A 17,575-nucleotide genomic window follows, 5' to 3' on the forward strand; every position below is an offset into this window, starting at 1 on the left:
TATATATATAAAGAAATACATTCATAATAATAATAAAATATTTAATAAAGTCGCTAAATAGCGTGGCAAGTCAATATTATAATTAATATTCTTTATTACTAAAAGTACAACACAGCTTCCGTCGAAGTCTAAGTAGTTATTTTAAGAATATGCAAAAAAAAAATCGCACTGGTATTAGTTTTTTGCGGTATTTGTTTTTAGTTTGTGAAATTCTTCGCACTTCAGAGACTCGATTTGTTCCAGGGTCTACAGGGTGATATATATTCATAGACTCAAGCAAGTTTCACAACCTTTCCACGCAGGCGCCCTCTCAGCTTTGAATATTTTCTGTGTACGTCTAGTGATCAACAGTTTATGGTTTACATTTGTGCATCAATCGGCTTGTTGTATTATGATTCGCCTCTAATTCCTAATGGAGATTCTGTTGCCAATGTAAATATGTTATCAAACGAGAGTCTGCACGAATTGAAGACGTGCCGAAGGGATAACAATTGTCATACAATGCCGACAGAAATTGAATACAAAAGCCAGACTAACAACATAACAATTCCGTGCTTGTATCTGATCTGGCCGTACAACTCGTGCATGTAACGCGGAAACAGATGCCATCAAAGGCTCACCTATATCAATAATGACAGAAATTGAATGTGCAAGTATAATACGAGGATTGTCGTCTAACAGCAACTTCCCTATTAGAAGACCTGCTCTAGCAGTTACTGTTAAATTTTTGTTCCTAGTTCGTTATAGGTCGTCATAAGAATATCAAACTATTTCCATTTTCGTGTCGTGGAACTAATCGTCTTACTTCTAAACCGGCGTTCCACGATTAGATAATACTGAGGCGTCAACAGTTATGTTATTTTTTTTTTGTACTTCACTTATATGTAATCCAGGTAGGAACACGTCGCCACTTTTGGCGCTTTATTTATCGTCGCGCTGACCTACAAAACGCGTTACTCGGTTTCATTAAAATTGCATTATCTCCATTTGCGCCTTTCACCCTTTAAAACTAAGCCATTCGTTCTGCTTTTCTCATGTACCAATACTTTTATATATATATATATATATATATATATATATATATATATATATATATATGTGTCAACAACAATCGCCAAACATCATACATTACAATTTCTCCTACCTAGTTTTCACACATTAGTACTGCGATAGTTATCATCGTAGTATCGCCATGTTATCGTTTAATAATTATGATTAATTAACTTGCCAGACGCAGTCTATACTCAAGGTGGTCCTCCGCTTAACGTATTTCACCAAATCATCTTATTAAAAAATGGTCCCTGCCCGCCTTCGTTTTCTACTGACTAACTAGCTTCGAACAATATTCAGTATGACGAACAGCGAAGTAACACTCAAGTTGACGAGGACAGATAATCATCTACCAGTCAGTAGTCAGTATGCTTCTATAGTATTTACAGCCCGGCGGTTGGAAAGAGCAGCGTTTGATAGGGCGACATATCTTGCTGATGGAGTTTTCGGCACGTGAAGGCAGTAGAACCCCGGCATGACTGCTGTATGATAGCGTACAGAGGTATACAAATAAAAAAAAAAAAAAAAACAACTTGCTAATTTCCTCCTGTTACTGTGGCAGAATAGGTAGTTGTTGTAGGCAGATAGTGGGCCCGTCTTTCGCATTTACCGTGGCTGTATTCAACAGTCGCGCCTATAGTGAAGACGTGATGGCCTGATTCGAATAAAGTGGCCATTACTGGTTAATAGTAGAATTCAATCTGGCTTGGTTATCAGATGGGTATAATATGCTAAAACAATGCGAAATATGAGGCATGCTCATTTACAGTACAGTGTGACACATTCAGTCATCAGCATGAACAGATGAAACGAATAGAATGACGACACAATCGAATAAGGTTGTCTACAGTATAGATTCTAAATTGGTCTGTCCTCCGTGTTCGAGCCCAATGTACAACTTAGAACTTGTCGGCGCCTTAGTTATATCCATAGTTCGAGTGAACCGTTCCGGCATACCCTGATTAAAACTCGGCAACAAAGTCAACACGTGGACTGAGGCTGACGTGTGGACTCTCTTTCCGATTCATTGTTAATATAAAGCGACCCTTAGCTGATGCCCAACTGGCGCACGTGAACTGTGTCGGCTCTGGGCCGACGTCAGACAGACCCAAACAGAAACGGGCATTGTCGCACCAGCGGAAACATATATATTAGATAAAAAGCATGACGTCTGCCCTCATGATTAGTGTCAACAACGTCAACAACAAGATATCAGCACCAACAACGACTTGAATAAGGGGTAGTTTAGGAACGTCAACAGCATTTGTATATCAGTCTGTACAATAGAACACTACTATGTATCATTTCATGAAATGTTCTAATTACAAAGGGTATAACTGATTATTCAATGCGGACAGTACATTCAGATGTAACATCCGGAAAAAGCGCCAAGACATATCGTACAAACGTTACGCGAATAGAAACTGCGCCACGGTGTTAAGTCCGAGCAAACACATTCTTAATCGCAGCTTCTCCGAGAACATAACCTAATTCATAAACGAGTGTTTCGGTAGCCAAAATGTTAGGGTGGCTGTGGCCTTCTCTAAGAAGGCAAGGAAATCAGCCATGTTGGTGACGTTGTTGTTGCTGCTGCTGCTGCTGCTGCTGCTGCTGCTGTTGCTGTTGTTGTTGTTGTTGTTGTTATTCTCAAAAACATAACCGTGTGTCGCGAATCTTTTTTTCATACGATTTATTGTGAGTCTCATGCGTTGATTTAAGTGAGATATATTAGGTTTTGCTTATAGTTCTACCTATTGATAGATTCGCTTGTCTACTTTATACTCGGTCTTTCGTACAGACAGTTGTTTTCTACACATCGTACTCTTTTGATGATATTGTAATTATATAAAATATTAGTAATACAAGAAAGTCAACAACACAACATATTTCTCATTACTAATTATTTTTTGTTCTAGTTTTTCATCATCAACTTCTTCGGCTTTGGTAAGCAAATTATATATATGTTTAACTTTCATTAGCATGTTTCATTTTACACGCATCTGAACCGATGGATATGGGCTTCATATAACCATTTACCACGCCTCGTCCCGCTCGTTCTGGTGACCATTAGACAAACAATTACCATTCGCATGGCATCATCTTGCAAACACTCAGCTTTCCGAATAAATATAACCCTAGGAACGTCAAATGACTGATAACAAGAAGAATGGCGTGACCGATGCCCGTGACTGACTCGCTCCTGGAACAGGCTTTTTTTTTTTTTTTTCATGAATGTCTACGCGGCCTCGTCAATATATATTGATGTTCATTCGAGATGATATAGATTAATGGATTTGCTTTAATTCATGTACTCGAGTCTTTTTGGAAGCGGACGTAAGCTTGAAAACAGCCAACGTACTAGAACTGGCGAGCGGCTTCATCTTCGTCATGATATTTTTTGCCAAAGGGTTGTCGATCTATGCCATAAACACAGTACTGTAGCTGGTAAATTGCCGATAACAGGGTTTTGCTGCTAATGTACGATAAAGTCACCGTGGGGATGGGGGGAATTGTTAACTGCGCTGCAAGGGATAGCTATCGTCACTGATGGTGCTAGAGTTTCTGGAGTACCGGTTGTTTAGTTGCTTTTGATGGTCGGTCCGGTAAGATCGAGTGGTGTCGACGGTACGATCGTCTCGATGGGAGGACAGTGAGGGGCACAGTCTGATGTTTCTTCCGAAGTGGGCGTTAGGACGCCGCTGTGCGACTTGCGATCGTCGACGTCAATATCACTCTCACAGCTCGAGGCATTATCAGTGGACGTGTCCTTCTTTAGGCTGAGGTCGATCGGAGTGTCCTGTTCGGGCACATCGCCAATGCCGAACTCTTCGTCTGAGCTGTTCATGTTCATTAGAAGAGGTTGCGAGGGCAAACCAAACAGCGGATAGATGTCAGGCCGCTGTTTGAGTGCCGTCGGAAGTCCGGGCGGTAGTTGGAGAAGCCCATTCGCAGCCGCAGCGGCTGCCGCAGCTGCCGCAGCCTGATACCGTGAAGCGAGCGAATACGGAAAGTCAGAGATTTTGTGTTTGCCTAAGAGGGCAGCCGACTGGAATAGGAACTTTGACGGTGTCATCGGCGAGATCGGTGACACAGGCGACGACGGGTGGAAAAGTAGGGTCTCAGGTGAATGGCTTTGCTGACTTGGATGGTTGTGTTGCTTCTTTGACAACGGCGTGGCTTCCGACGGAGTTGGACTCCGAGCTGCCGTTGAAGTCGTGGTGCCCGCTGATGAGCTTGGCGGCGGGTAAGTTACAGGCGAAAGACTCGGCCGTTCTACCACAGGTGATGCAGGCGACTGGCGACGCGTGAGCGTATCGACTTGCTTCTCATAAAGGGCTTGCTGTTCGCCCAATCGGGTGCTCATTTCGGCCTGATCCTGAATTAAGCAGTGGATTTTGAACCAATTTGAACGTCGACCATACCGTGACCCTATACAAAGCGAAGGAGGACAGAAACAAAAAACAGGATATCCATGGGTTACTATCACAAACATCACCAAGTCACGTCATGGCTTCACTGGTATTTGAATACCGTCAAGATACGTATGCCTAGTGACAACAATAAAGTTATGCCGTAACAAAAACGAAATAAGCCATTAAAAACATCTAGTAGAAAAAAATGATGGGAATATTTTCGGGCTATCAGAATTGAAAACATTGTGTTGTTATTGTTCTCTACGCTTAAATCAGTCGGATTAATAGTTAGGTATAATTTTTTCGTTTTTTGATTCGTTCTCAAACAGCACGACAGCAATCACCATGCTGAGTCGTACTTCGGTCAATTTTTCATGCTTAAAATAAATTCCGGCATCAAAATCATCATTTACAAGACAGACCGCGCGGCTAAATACACGCGGTCGATTTCGATAGTACCAGCCGTTTCAAACTATTTTAGGTACATAGATCCTTCGCATTACGCCGAAATCATGTACATTCGCCTCGTGTCTTCTTCGATCGATGCGTGCGATACTATATCTCGGTGAACGTTGCGCCACGTTATTACCGACCCTCTATTCGCTACTGAATTCAAGCGTATTTTTGACGACTCAGTGATCCAGTTCCAAATCATCTATAGGCAAGTTCACAGGGATTCAGAAAGCCCACTGGCCACTAGCCGTGAGGATTTACCATAGATTCCCGACTATGACCGGGCGAGGGAGGTCGACCAAGAGAACTATTTCGCTTCTTTTAGCTTTCCTAGCAGGGAGAGGAGCTCACCGCTTTACTTTTTTGTATCGAGGGACATCGGTAAGAGCATAACAACCCGAGTTAGTCAGTGAGCGGCAACAGCGAAAACGTGTACACTACACGAATTTTGCCTGGCAGTGGTAGCGGTTGTTACGTCTGCCGGGTTCCGGGATGACCTCACGCTTCGTGACCGGCACTTTAGCCGATCGCTAGCGGCGCGGCGAAGACCACTGCGTTAAACCACGGCGCGCGCTGTTTCATCATGAAGTTGATTCGTTCAATCGTTGTGTCGTTCAGCAGTTTACGCGCTCATTCGTTGGTGAGCTGTTTCGTCCCTCTAAACGAACCTACCCGATTTTCGTATCTCGTTCGGGATGGCAGCGATACTGGCAATGCTGTTGATGGTATGTTATAGACTAATTCCTGCCTTCGCGATCGGCGAAAAAAGCTGCCCTCGTTGCGGTTGTAGATGATGTTGTTCTGTGCCGGTCACCAGAAGATGTTCCTCGAAACTAAAATATGCTAGTTGACGCGACTGGGGACGACGAATTTTACCAGTTCTCTTTGTATATATTTATACATAAAGTGTGGCGACAATCGCTGTCAGTTGTTCAGGGTTTTTCTTGACGGAGATAGGTCGAAGGTACAGTGCCATGCGACTAGACCAAGTGTTATAAATAACTCAATAGTTTCTACTTGCGCGGTATGCTAAGTTCTATATCGTACAGCCTCAACTATATCAATAGAGATTAGAGATATCAGTTTAAATGTTTAGCGCCAAGATGATGAGAAAAAATATTCGCACATACACCCATACCTTGAACTCAACGAAGATTTTAGGCTGTTGTATCTCTAACCCATAAGGCACCGGGCATAGGTATGCTACATCGATTCACGTTTGCCCTATTCTATTCACTTACCACTCTTAGACATGCCGACTAAAAGGCATTTCTTTAGACGGCAGCTTTTGCACGAAGTTCGATTTTTCTTGTTAATGATGCACTGGCCGTTGTTTTTACACTCGCCGAGCGCCGAGAGGTTGTTGTACGTTCGCCCGAAGAACGACTGCAAAAATTACGCAGAGGACGAGAGAAGCGTGAGTAAATCAGTTTCGCTGTTCAGTATCGTTTCATTGAAATTGATTCCATGGATACGTTTGAATATGTACGAGTTCGTTCTATAACTTTTCCTCTAGAAGCCTGTCTGCTAACTTCGCCGAACATGGACGTCGCTTAATTAGTCGCCAGTTGACGGCTTTACCTATGATACGGATAATATAGAGTACAAGGGTGAGATAATAGATAATCATCAATCTAAGATTTTATATATAGCCTATTAATTTATACGTTACGTTTCTTTACATAGCACTAACACACATCGTCGCTTGTTCTCACCCCATCACCGCGCGCTTGATACCGGAACTATGTTCGCCTAAGAACAAACAGTATGGTCAACATGTAATTGATCGAGTCTGCCAGTAACGACTTCAGACTAGACCATTATCGCCGCCCACGCTCTAGACATACTCCCGTGCAGTTCGGTGGAACTGTTGTTCTCAGACCTGCGAGTGGCGCTAATCAGCTTAGGCAGAAGAACATGTACAACGATGAACGCAACAACAGAAACATCTGCCCCTTATTGCTCTCGCGTCATCGTTGTGTAACAATGATCACGCAAATCGATCTATGTGTTCGTAACTTTTCGTTTTTAACGTATCTGTTTGTGTGTATGTAACCGTAGCAGTTATTACGCTATAGCAGTAGTCGACATTGCCCCTATCGTTCGCGTTTACTGCGAGAGTTCCATCGTCTCGCAATTTCGTCAGATCGACTCGTTCCATTCGGCGACCATTGCATCGACGGCACCAGCACCAGTAGAAGCAATAAACACAAACCACATGGCACAATAACAAAGACAACTACGGTGTTTCGTTAACGGCCACAGTCGCTTTTAACCTGGCGCCTTTATAAAAACATATATAATATTATGTTCTTTTAAGGCGCGGCGTGGAGCCTGGTTGAAGTGCAATGCTGAAGTGAGTCTGTAGATGTTTGCCTGCCTGCCATTTGTTGATGATGACTGCAACAAGTGGCATTTTGCGGACAACAGCAAGTTTTCATCGGCTGAGCGTTTGTCTGTGCCAGTTACTTATTGCTAATGCCCTTGTGCTTTTATTATCCATTGTTTCTGCTTAACTGACTGTTTGTCTATATATATATATATATATACATATATATATATATATACATATATATATATACACATATATATATATACATATATATATATACATATATATACATATACATATATATATATATATGTACGTTATATATCATCCACTCGTGCCGCCTTGCTCTCGGTTTATCTGGCTGACATTCCCGTAGCCGGAGCATACGCATCGAAAGACACACCAGGATGGCATCTCCCATCGAACATGATCCTCACGACAGTTTCCCTGTCCGCTCGGTGTTTTTTACGTGTTTCCGTTTCTGCTACTGAGACTATCGACTTCGGAACCTGATCATGCAGACGATAACACAGCAGCAGAAGCTCTAGCAACGATTGCCGCAGTAACAACAACCACAATGGTAGCAATAAGGATAGCGATGTCATCTGCGTCAATAAAGTGCACTGATGATTGAACAGACGGCCTAGCAAAGACCAAAGCAGAAAAGACACACGAGAACAATTGAAAGAGCGCGCGACACACCGCGAAAGAGAAATCTAGACAGGGACGAATCTAGCAAAAGTGGAGTCGGCAGCTCGCGCCAGTCATCTTCGGCTGCCGTGTTACTTTTGGTCGATCCGTTCGTCTGTATATGTCGGAGAATCGCTTTCCCGCACAGTTCGTTCCTCTACTTCTATTGATGATCACTTCTGATCATCAGTTTTCTGTCGCTGCCGTTGCCGATCTGCTTCGGGCCGATGACGAAACTGAGGCAGTCGGTCGATACATGGAGACGTTTCTGTGCGTCCGTGTGTGTTTGTGTTTCGTTGTATGATTACGAGGTAAGATGGGACTGTCAATGGTAGATAAAGTTCTGCGGTGGAACAGGGGCGTACGATAGCGAATGGATTGGGGCGCATCTACACACGCGCATCAGCACGTAGAAACGTTCATAACCGAGCACATTCAAGACATGGAGGCCTGCGAGAGTGAAGCAGCGTAAACAAGGGAAAAAATCGCTTGGTTCGGACTATTTGTACTCAATAGAAGAGAGCTAGAAAAGCTCTATCCTGATGGTGTAACACCGCCCGAATGAAGTCGCCTACGATTAGCGCTTTTAATACTATACGGACAAATAATAAACGGATTTTTGCTTTGATATTTTGCATTCGTACAACTAAAACAGCTGCAGATTTGTGGAAAAAGATTGCTATATATATATGTATATATATATATATATATATATATGCATGACTTTAAAGGCCAGTCGCATGAGCAAAGGTAATTTTTTCACTTCTTTTGCCTTGTTCTACCCGTTTGCTATTATATTTTCTATTTCTGCTTGTGATGATGATGATGCTGTTAGGTATGTGGTTTTATCGTCTTTCACAGCTTAGCGGCAAATTTAAATTATACTGTCACGTTAATTAGCCAGTTCTGACGGACGCAAAACAATTTTGTTACGAAAATATTTGTCGTCCTTCCATTGAACAGGGAGGATTCACTTCTGATGGAATGGGGCAACAGACAAGACTCGATTGACAGAAGTCGCGCCAATGACCCGCCAAATAACGTAACCCTTATTAAACTGGAGGGTAACAACAGCGCCAGACGGCAGCGGAGATATCATAATACAAGCACACTCGTGAACTGTGAAGGAGGAATTAATCCCTTACGCGATAGAAAGCAGATGAAAAAAGCTAGTCGCTTGTTATCTATTTAGCTGGCTTGTTTATTTGCCCCTGTTTGCATACTTCGAAGCGAAAGTCGCTCGAATATAGCGATCGCGTGCGGTACAGAAACAAATGGCGTTGTCCCTTGAGCAAACGGTAGAGGCGAACACAAAACATGTTCGAATAAGTAGTGAACGAGCTATCAGACTAGGCGACGCCTCGAATGCTCAATAGGCCCTGTACGAAAAAGTGCCACTTCCAATTTACCCCATCTTAAATAGGACATCCTAACAAGATCGACAGCCGAATGTACACACACGTATAAAGAGGCTAAGGAGCTTTTCTTATACGCGACCGCACATAGTCATACATGTAGATATGAGTAGACCAGCGCTACTAAATCTAATTACAACAGCTGTCTACGAACAATAAACTGCTACGAACAGTAGAATCTCGGGCATTTTTATGCGACAACAAAAAATCATCAATAACAGCATCAAAAGCAGCGGAATAAAACCAGTATTACCAACGACGAGCAAACGACAGGGGGCAGGTTCGAATTTTCCGAAGCCCCTCAGCCCCCGCACCTCTGCGGACATTTAGTATCGTTGGTTGCCAAGAGGTGTTGCTGATGCTTCGTCCGCGGTTTGAACTGGAGCTTTCAGCATCTTCTGCATGCCATTCAGCCATACATGGAATCTTGCACTGCTGGAGTACGCCGTGATCACGTCTAGCTAAAGCTGTCTAACCGATCGCGGAACGTGGCGCATACAAAATCTATGTAAATTCCAGCCAGACCAACCATGTTAGATGGAATATTGGAAGTATATGTATCCCGCCAACAATCAACCTAATGTTCGCTCTTTCTCTACTGACCCCGTGGTTTGTATAAGACAGTCGAGAAGAACGGCCTCGACTACTGATGACGCGATAATTTAAATTTTTTCCGTACCAACTACGCACAAAACACCGTGACTATGATGAGAATAAGAGTGTTCATGCGGAGAATCCCGAGCTTGCTTTATAATACGGCCGTCGCTTTCTCGTCCAGTCTGTCTTCTAGAATCGTTGAAAGCGATTATTGTAGCGAAACGATTCGCCGTTAATATATCGTTGCTCAGACCAGATCCGATCGAGCGAAACAGAGTGGGGCATATCAAGGCGTACAAAAGCTGAGCCTGTATGCGGATTGCGTCGTGCTGGTAACAAGTGAGCTTCATCGTCGTTAACGTCATAACTAACGTTGCGTCTCCCACAACAAATGTTTGTGCACCACTTTATCCCTCCAGAGCCGACAATTTGTTCGCGTGTCTGGAACGCCCGTCTGCAATAACGTTATGACGCCAACTGGTGCAGGAGCAGCAGCGTGAAGGTCGCTAGTAAGCGAGTACCCAAGGTCTTCCAGCCCAAATCTCGTTCAAACGCGACCCAGACAATTGACGGAGTCATCAGGCCGCAGAGACAAAACAATCCGACCTTCCTTGTTGTCTCATCTTGTGCATGCTGACGTGTAATTGTGTAGTGGTACGCGATGCCATAATCGAATGAGTTCTAGGGAAACGTTACATCAACTGCCTATTAACCAATCACCCGGACGATAAGGTAATATAGAGTGAATAGTACGAGTTGCGTGGTTCTTTTTTCTCATTTATACAATACAGTACTTAGAAAATCTATTGAATTTGACATCAATTGGCCTTCATACCAAAAATTCTTAATCTTTCTTCACTGCAACCACAAATATTTGTAGTGACAACTATTGAACGACTGATTGTACCAGATCTTAATATTAACCAAATATCAAACAGAGAAACGCATAGGTATCATATAATAATTCCAGTTAGTTCGAGGATTTATTATACCCCTCCCTGCTGTGATATATGATTTCGTCATCCTGCCATTAAGTGTTATTTTGTCTGGTCAAAAACCTGAGTCTAATGACGCCCAGTAGTTCCATACAGTTGGGTAACGAGGGCTTATTAACATATCGATGTTATATCAATACAGATGCGTCAATACGATACAGAATGTACTGGATAGAGGCAAACTAAAGAGAAATTAAAAAAAGAAAAAAAAAACGATAGTACATAGCAATAAATGCTATTCGATTCCACTTGATGGCAGGGCACGTAACGCGAACCCAAATGATCACGCGTCCGATATACGATTTTGGCAACTATGAAATCTGCCGAAAGCCGCAGCAGTGAGCATTGCCAGCCCCTATTCCGTAGAATGAAGACGAAAATATACTGTATCAAAATATGCACGCAAGCACCCACACCAATACGCTGCGTCCACCATGGTTCAGCGTGGCGTCAAAGAATGGAAGGCTCCACGCGAACCATCACTGAATGTTAGTCAACGACAGCGCGTCCTACAACAGCTCATTCATTACGCCCCACAAGCGTCGGACGCCGCTGGTGCTTGGTGACAAGATTCGAATATTTATAACGTTACTAGATGTTCAGACGCCAGGCGGGCACCACTTTGCTCCAGAAATCCAGTGTTCCGCCGAATACAAAGTATTAATAGAAAGTACAAAAAACACACGCTCATATCATCCATATATCTCTACGTCAGCCCAGTCATTTGCATTATAGTATCAGCCAATCTATACTAAAAGCTCGTAGACTCCAACAGAAAAAATGCTGTGGTCAACAACAAGTGTAGCGGGGTTAAAAAAACAGACCACTCACAGCCCCACTGGGGGTGTCCATGTATATGGAACTCAGCAGGTGAAAATGAAATCAAATCGCTTGTGAATTTCGCGGGTTTTGCGCTTGTTCAGTAAGTAAGACGCAGAACCTTGATGCGTTCGCATGCCTGGGCTCTTTTTTTTAGCACAGGATTGGGTCGACCATGTGATTGACATAAGAATATGCCTTATGTATAGCTTAGTACGTATTCAGTGCCGTCTTGTAATTGTAAGGCGATTGGATCGTGCTGAGATATCGATTCCTTAGATGCCTATTAGGTATGTGTTACACGAACATCATTGTAATTTTTTTTTCAATAACCTTCTGTCTCTATGTAAACTATTGCCTGTAATGTTCTTAGAGTTATCAACTACAATTGGTCTTATATTAAGCTCGGAATAGATTTTTTGCGATCCACCATAGCATTGTGATTCAGCATAAGATTGCATCTAGACAAGCTTTTGGGCATGAGCTGATAAGCTGAAGTCTAATGAATCCTCAATTTTTTTCGACGGCGCCATCGCCGCTGTCAATGTGTACTTTCGTTTTATTTTGAACAACTATTCACTCTATTGCTTTTGGTATCAGTCGTTCTTCCGCAATAAACGATGGTCTTCATTGCGGGACGCGCCCATGTCGAAGGCCACCAGACCCATAATACAATTCAGAGGCTAAATGTATATGGCGATGGGTAAACTGTCGTCTTCGATGATCATAATGAGTATCTACGTTGCGAGCCTTCGTACGATAACATTATACTATGCCGCCACCATATACTATGGACATTATCTTTCTCATGCAACTGAAACTCCTGATACGGCTGAGCGCTAATGGGGAGCCATGTAGCACAGTAGTCACTGCGCTTAGGAATAACCAGGAAAAAACGTAAGGGGCACGTGACTAAGCGCCGTGTCAAAAAAAACTACAGGGAACGTTCATAAATGCAGAGCCAAAGCACTTCTGCAGCAGTGAAACAGGTTATAACAATAAGGCATATATACATTACTAATACGCCTATTATTCTCGCCGCTGATGATCTGGTATAATGCGTGCGAGAGTAAACACCTCTAGATGACGGAGATGTTGACTGAACGCCAGTAATTCCCCGTGATAGCCTTCTTCGTTTATTCCTTTACCTTTTAAGATCGAAACAAGGTTAGACCTCTACATCAATAACAGTATGAGGTTGGCCCAAAGACAGTAGCAAAGTGAATGTAGGGCGGGTCTTGTTTAGCGTCGTCGTTTTCACTAAAAAAACGGCAACCAGCTAGCGGTGAAGGCCTCTGTCGCCCTCCACCGCCGCAGCTGTTGATTTCGCGCTCGTGATTATATCCCAATGATCCTCAAGCACTCATCTCCTTTGTCGTCGCTAGTGGCTTCGATCAAACAGTTGATTGCGTCCGATCGAACGACTTCAACTGCTGCCATTCATTCTCCTGCTGTTGACACTCAGGCAGGTAGCTGGCTACTGATCCTGGAAAATTTTACCGTTTACATGGGTCTTTTGCGGGCGGTTTCCTCGACCTTGTCGCTATGCTGTTACTGTGAGTTGTTCATCGGGGCTGATCGCTGATGCTGTTCCGACGATGTTGGTTGACAGTGTGTCATCAGATTGACGGCGTCCTCGTCTTGAATTCGATTCAGCCCACACAAACAAACTTTGATCTGTCGCCGGTGTCCAATCGTCAATGCTCGTCTGCACACTGAGGCCCGTTACTGACATCGACCATACAATTATCAGATGTGATATAGCAGGAGGCGTGGTAACTGGATGACCCATGTAAATGTGCTACGATCATATCCCATCTGCAGCTTTTCCTGTAGCCTTTCCTTTTACGCAAAACAGTTGTTCGCTGCGAGTATGCGATTTGTTGTAATAAACAGATCAACAATGGCGGCTAATGATTAGGAACGGCGATCTGGCCGATTCATACATTTTTTTTACAATAAAGTAATTTTAACGGTCAAATCGTAGCCTTTTATTGGAACGAGCGGAAGGTTAAAAGGAACATATTCAAAAGAAGTGCGGTTCAAGTATAAAGGTTGTTTGGAATACGTTTTTGTGATAGTTGTTTTTTGTTCGCTGGCAAAAACTAGATAAGGGTCAATCTTTTTTAAAATTCTTAGGTTAGGTGTTTGTTGAGGCCAAAGTTATCATATTGTAAAGATATTTCGAAATGATGTTTCCTTGGTTCAACTGTTTTTCTTACTTCTTGAAACAGTTTTAAATACGAACTGTGTGTGTAATATTACGTAGATGATTGCGAACGCAGAAAGCTCAGCTTGAAACGTTTTCTTTATTAACGCCCGCAACGTAATTGTCCTTTTGGTCAGCTAGTCACTGTTAACTAGTCAATGAAGATAGCTTACTACGCTAACTTAACAACGCCAGTTCAATTACGTCAAAAAGTCAAAAGGCTACCCAGTGAAAAAGACGTACCTCTACGTGACCGGCCCAACCGGTCGAAAGGAATCGGACGTAGAACGTATCCAAAGGCAAAAAAATAATGACCCATGTCATTGAAAGATGCTTCACCAAGATATCGATGCTACTAGCACACGTTAGCTGTTGTTAAATTTCGGATCGTGCTGACGTTTCGATTTGCCGTCGGCAAATGAGTAGCGCACTTGCCCTGCTCAATCACCCCTTTTTTGCCTCTCGTAAAGCTACACGGAGGGCTGCCGCGTCGCATCAGGTACAGATCAGGTACAGCCACTTATCATTGCTAGAACTAGCGGTGTTGTTGTTGTCGTTATCGTTGCCGTTTTTAAATAACGTCTGACCCCAAAGCTAACCTGTTTGTCTACCTTCAGGCACAGACATCCATCGAGCCAGTCAATCAATCAGTCAGTCAGCCTTCTGGCCCTTTTAGCATTGATTTGAACAAGCAAATAAAAAGTAAGTAAGTGAGGAAGCGACAAATCTAACCAAGCTAAACTGTTGCGACCATAGACATAATAAAAGCCGCTCATTTTTAGCGCTAATAAAACGTACCCAGTTTAAAGAAAAAGTAGAAAAAATCTTTCCTTTTTTTTGTACTTCACCAGCCTTCCACGCCACAAGTGACACAATCCATCCATAACGATATTGCTGTTACGTTCGAATTGGCTTTCCCAATGCACGGCTTGCCCCCTCCTTTGCACGGTCCCCGCGTAATATTGTGTGAGTATTTTGCCCTCGCGCTCTTAATTCACATTGTTACTGTCTAGGCAGAAGCAATAAAGCTGCCCCTTGCACTGCCTTTACATTGATGAGCAAAGACAGTCATCGAAGAAGACTGTCATTCGATATCATCTACTGTCACTTTTCTAATATGCACAGTACGTTACACTACAGATTAAGTTATAAGTTAACTTAATCTGTAGTGTAAGGAGTAAGTGCGGGCCCAGCCGGAAGTTGCTGTGCCATTATTAGTTTATCCATTTGAAACAAACAAATAAGTGTCATTTAATAATATTTTTGTCCCTGGTGCTTTTTTGCTTTGAATGCTATTTCCTATGTGGATTTGTTGTGCCAGTTACATTGTGTCAGCCTTATTGAACAAATTTACGGGCAACATGTACCACTGTATAAGACCAAAAATTCAGTACGAGTCTCTCTTTTTCTAACATCGCGTCATACACTACTTCTGTTGATCCCCTATACATAATAATATCGTATAATGGCGCGTCCTACGGAAAATGAATCTGAAATCACGAGTGCTGGAACCGTGAAGCCCATTGCGTGAATGAAGGTGGACAGAGTTAGATTAGCTGCTAAGTCAGCAAGCAGGATGCAGATAAAAAATAACCAGTCACCCCATACACACAAACGCGCACGCAGTCGCAATGCTTCCTCGTAATGTTCTTTCAGTCTTGAGTGTTTCGGCTTACAGTGGTATCATTATGAGTGTTAGCAGTAATGGCTGGAGAAGACGCGGGGTTACTAATACTATTATACGTATACCGCATAGCAGCGATATGGTATTAACAAGCAATCGGTCCGTAGGTTCCTGGTAAGGGACAATTTACAAGTAAGGAGCCGTTTACAGGTAAGGGGGTCATAGGGGAGCCATGTGAGTCGGCCATGTGTGGGGGTGGCGACACCTCCCAACACTTGATCTTTGCCCCCGAAATGTCAGGGATGAGATGGACAAGCGCCGCACAACAGGCAGACGTTATACACCCTGACAAACACACAGACGCACACACGGACCCAGATACACACGCGCAATCACATTTTGGCTGCAATCACTGCGGTATCTACGTCAACTAAAACTGAGCTGCTGCTGCTGCTGCTGCACACAGCGGTGAAATGACGAAGACGTTTGACTGACGAGTGATGATTGACTAACTGACTTTGGCTTCTTGTAAATATCTTTCTGCGAATTCGAAGTCGCGCCACACATCAATGACTCCCACTGCTAGGCACCTTTTCTTCGAACCCTGCAACAATGGGAAATGGTTTCCCGTTCTACCCTGGGTTTCGTTACATTAACTCGTCAACTGACGTTGCTATGGGTCACTACGGGATGGGTAGCTCTGGTGACTCGTTGTGCAGTTGAAGCAGACGATATGCGTCCCAAACTCCGGTACGACGGTAGCAGTATCAAGCCTGGTAAGCTACTACAATAACAACAGTAGCAATAGCAGTCGAATGTGGGGGCACGAGATTTATCGGCAGCACGAACATCAGTTCAAATAACGGTATCAGGAGAACGGGATAGCAAGTACTCGCTATCATATCTGTACGAGTGCTATATAGGGAACGGATTAGGAACGGATCTATCGGGGATGCTTTCAGGTGATCCAAAGGCGAGACGAGCAGTAACGCCACAACAACGGCGACGATTTGTCAACATATTATTTTCAGAGAATCTAGTGCTGAAAAGCATTACAAGATTCGTGACTGTACTAGTTAGGTAGTGATGGTATGTTATCAAGATGAAAGCGTTTGGGTGGATGTATGTGAATGGCTGAGTGTTTTTAACAGGCGAAGCAAACGCGTATTGCTGGGTCGTCAATGCGAACGGAGTCACTTTTGCACAGGCTGGCCAAAGAAAAACTATCCAGCTCGCTTCTAATCAACCAGCTCACGTAGGAAGCAACTCAGGGCAAAGTGCGAATTCGCATGAGTCTAACGGCTAAATAATATAAAAAAAAAAAAAAAGTATAGTAAAAGAATGATACAGGTGAGGACGTGGGTGGGCGAAAGTAGTCGTCGCTGCTGTTTAAAATCGACAATTGATGAAGTGGAATATGATCAACGAAGGTTGACGTGAGGTTTGTTGAATACAGTGATGCGGATGTTTAGCCACGTTGATAAAACGCTACAGACGAAAGTATCGACGAAGCTACACGATGACCCTGGGCTATCTATCAGCATCAACAGACAACACAAGTATACCGTAAATGAAAACACCAAAAGTAGCAGCAGACGCAGATAGACTGAAAGAAACTATACCCCTCATAGCAGTGTCGGGATTATTATTATTATGGTCGAAAAAGCAAAGAAATGTTGTAAAAGGAACAAAGAAGACGATCATGTTTAGTGTGTATATATATATATATAGATGGATGCTGGCTTGTTTACTTCTTTACTTAATACCCATGCAAGCGCTAAATGCCACGTTTGCTCGAAGCGAGAAAGGGGATCCCAAATTCAAAGTAAACAACAATGACACGTATTTGTGTTTGGTAACAAGCCCAGACTAGCAGTAACTGTATACCGAGAAGTTCTGTTATGCTAGGTTAAGCAAAACCAGTCGGCGGCTTTAAGAACGTGCTTGATCGTTTGTCGTCTTCTTGCCGCCCCCGCCG

The 17,575-nt window shown here is 43.2% G+C and overlaps 1 protein-coding gene across 4 annotated transcripts in view; it reads right to left on the bottom strand.

Annotated features, from left to right (window-relative positions):
* Positions 1-58: 58 nt before the first annotated feature.
* LOC111251714 (uncharacterized) overlaps positions 59-17,575 on the bottom strand; it is a 91,463-nt gene continuing 73,946 nt past the window's right edge. For all 4 annotated transcript variants that reach the window (XM_022808597.2, XM_022808596.2, XM_022808594.2 and 1 more), the window contains exons 3-4: positions 6,158-6,302; positions 59-4,479 (exon numbers count right to left, since the gene is read on the bottom strand). In XM_022808597.2, the coding sequence (XP_022664332.1) occupies positions 3,629-4,479; positions 6,158-6,302 (996 nt within the window). In that variant the 3' untranslated portion in view covers positions 59-3,628. The remainder of the gene's footprint in view (positions 4,480-6,157; positions 6,303-17,575) is intronic.

This window comes from Varroa destructor, unplaced genomic scaffold (genome assembly GCF_002443255.2).
Source record: "Varroa destructor unplaced genomic scaffold, Vdes_3.0 BEIS01000005.1, whole genome shotgun sequence".
NCBI lineage: Eukaryota > Metazoa > Arthropoda > Arachnida > Mesostigmata > Varroidae > Varroa > Varroa destructor.